We start from the raw sequence: 2875 nt of genomic DNA on the forward strand, positions 1-2875 counted from the left end.
GGAGCCCGGGGGGCCAGGGAGGGTTTGAGGGGAGGGACCGCGGGTTCTGAGGGGGGCTTGAGGTCTGGGCACCGGGAGACCTCGTGGGGGACCGATGTCCTGTGGGCGGGTCCACAGGACATCGCTTGGAACGATCCTGTGGGCGGGTTTGGGTTAGCACAGAGTTGGAACAGGACTCAAGATGCAGCCCGGGTCTACACTGGCGGGACCCCTTGCGTGGCAGGGCAGGAGATGGGCGGGCAGCCCAGGCCCCGGTGAATGACAGAGGTGAAGAGGCTCCTTGGGGTGACTGGGGCGGGCAGGGTGGGGCTGGGAGTCAGACCTGCAGTTGGTGCTCCTTGAGATCGAGTGTCTTCGCCAGATTCAGTCTCTTGTTATAGTTCGGGTACTGGTCGTTCTGAAAGTAACTTTCTAGCACTTCCTGCTGGCTTTGAGTGTAGACCGTCCGCTCCTGCCGCTGTCTCCTTGGAGGGTCCGGGGCCACGGGAGGGCCTGGGAGAGGGAGGGAAACAGGTCAGAGAAGCCCCCAGGCAGCCCCCAGCCCCCGTAGGTACCGGGTCCCCTGCCGGAGGCCAGGAGCCCAGGCAGTGTGGGCTGGGGCAGCACCGCGGATGGCAGCCTGGTATCCGGACCAGACCTTGCACCTCTCTGGGCCTCAGGATCCACATCTAGGAAATGGGCGTGATAACAGCTCCTGTATTATTAGGGACCCCACAGAAGGGAAGGCAGGCAGCGTAGTCGTCTCACCTGGGAGCGGACAGGGCTGCTTCAGGCCTGCTCAGCCCTCCCCAGCTGCCCCTTCCCCTCCTATCCAAGGGCTATGGGGACCCTGACACTTGCAGGGGTGCAGACACCTGCCCAGTCCTCTGCTCCACTCAACTGCATGGTTTAATTTCTTTCCTTCTTTCTTTTTCTTGGAGAGGGGATCTCGCTCTGTCACCCAGGCTGGAGTGCAGTGATGTGATCATGGCTCAAGGCAGCCTCCACCTCCTGAGCTCAAGCAATCCCCCCGCCTCAGTCTCCCGAGTAGCTGGGACCACAGGTGTGCGCCACCACCCCTGAGTAACTTGTGTTTTTGGTAAAGACGGGTCTCACTGTGTTGGCCCAGCTGGTTTCAGAGTCCTGGGCTCAAGTGAGCCTCCCACCGTGGCCTCCCAAAGAGCTGGGATCACAGGTGTTAGATGCTCCGCGCCACTGCGTGATTTTTCATTTCCCAAAGGCCGCTAAGTTCTCCGCTCTCTACAGGATGGAAAGCTGCCCGCACAGGCCCAGCCCTGCTCTGGCTGCCCAGATCTGCACTCTGCAGCCTCCGCCACAGGATCAGCTCAGACCCCTCACACCCCTGCCCCCGCTCACCTTGGAGATGACCAGGGTCTTGCATCCTGCGTCCTGCTCTGTTCCCAGACATGAGTGTGTACTGCCAAGTGCTTGGCTCTTAAATCACTTCTATGCTGTGCCCACCCTGGCCCACCCTGCTGGGATCCTCCCTTTCCCACCCTGCCCTGCAGTCCCGCCCCCTGGAGGAGCTGAATGATGGATGAATCCTTCATCACTGATCAGGTACTGCCTGCCAAGCTGTGCTGGGAGCTGGGGAACCTCAGTGGGCAACACAGCCTTGGTTTCACCCTCATGGGCCCAGGCGAGGCGGCATTCCACGCGGGGTTGGGGGAGTCAGCATTATGACCTGCGGTTGGGGTCCCCATCTCAGGAGAGGCACCGCCAGTCAGCCCCCAGGAGTCATCCTTGTTCCTTCCCAGGGCTGGGGCCCCGCATGACCAATGTCAGCCAGTCTAGCCACTCCTCCCGGCTCCCGGGCTGCCTGCCTTGTCCAGCCACCATGTCTCCCTCCTGGATGACCCTACAGCCTCATCTTTGGTCCTTTGAGGCCACTCTGGCCCCTACTATTCATTCTTGTAGTTACCTCTCCTCCAACCAGGAGGGGACACAGGTCTGATGGATGTTTCCATGGGCTGCTGCTGACTGGCTCTTGTGAGTGAATGAACCCGCTGCTGATGTATACAGGGAACCCATGACCTTGGTTCACACAAGTCAGGTCCCTTAGAGATGCATCCGCTGTGTCAGACTCCTGGCTGTTCTCATCTCCTCATAGCAGGACCCATGTGGGTTCAGGGGTCAAGGAGATTGACAAGGCTCATGATCCGAGGAGCTAAAAATTAGTCAATCAAGGCGGGACAAGGTGGCTCATGCCTGTAATCCCAGCACTTTGGGAGGCCGAGGTGGGCAGATCACCTGAGGTCAGGATTTCGAGACCAGCCTGGCTAACATGGCAGAACCCCGTCTCTACTAAAACTACAAAAAGAATAGCTGGACCTGGTGGCAAGCACCTGTAATCCCAGCTACTTGGGAGGCTGAGGCAAGAGAATCACTTGAACCTGAGAGGCGGAGGTTGCAGTGCAGCCTGGGCAACAGAGGGAGACTCTGTCCCCACCCCCCGCCAAAAAAAAAAAAAGAAAAAGAAATGACTCATGCAATCAATTTCAAAATTCAATAAAACTTAGACATAAACAGGCCTCGCTCATTGCTTTCACCGGCTACTGAGAGTTCTGTTGCAGAAAGCACCATCCCCAGCAATGATTCCTCATCGCATGCGTTGTCCGGCTTCATCTACAGGACATGCTGGGAACACAGTAGTGACCCCGGAGATTTTGCACTGTGGCTATTTATTTGGCCAACAAAGGCATAAACAGATGTACAAGCTCACTGGTACTATTTTGTGAAGATAGACATTTAAATATAAGAAAATTCAGCCGGGCACAGTGGCTCATACCTGTAATCCCAGCACTTTGGGAGGCCGAGGCGGGAGGATAACCTGAGGTCGGGAGTTCGAGACCAGCCTGACCAACATAGACAAACT

At 57.6% G+C, this 2875-nt stretch overlaps 1 protein-coding gene across 1 annotated transcript in view; it reads right to left on the reverse strand.

Annotated features, from left to right (window-relative positions):
* Window positions 1–502, reverse strand: part of LOC105500713 (tetra-peptide repeat homeobox protein 1-like) — a gene marked incomplete at its 5' end in the record, with an annotated part of 8214 nt that extends 7712 nt beyond the window's left edge. The window contains one exon of the mRNA XM_011926359.1: window positions 323–502. Within this exon, the coding sequence (XP_011781749.1) occupies window positions 323–502 (180 nt within the window). The remainder of the gene's footprint in view (window positions 1–322) is intronic.
* Between the last annotated feature and the right edge of the window lie 2373 nt (window positions 503–2875).

Source organism: Colobus angolensis, unplaced genomic scaffold, assembly GCF_000951035.1.
Source record: "Colobus angolensis palliatus isolate OR3802 unplaced genomic scaffold, Cang.pa_1.0 Scaffold119, whole genome shotgun sequence".
Lineage (NCBI taxonomy): Eukaryota > Metazoa > Chordata > Mammalia > Primates > Cercopithecidae > Colobus > Colobus angolensis.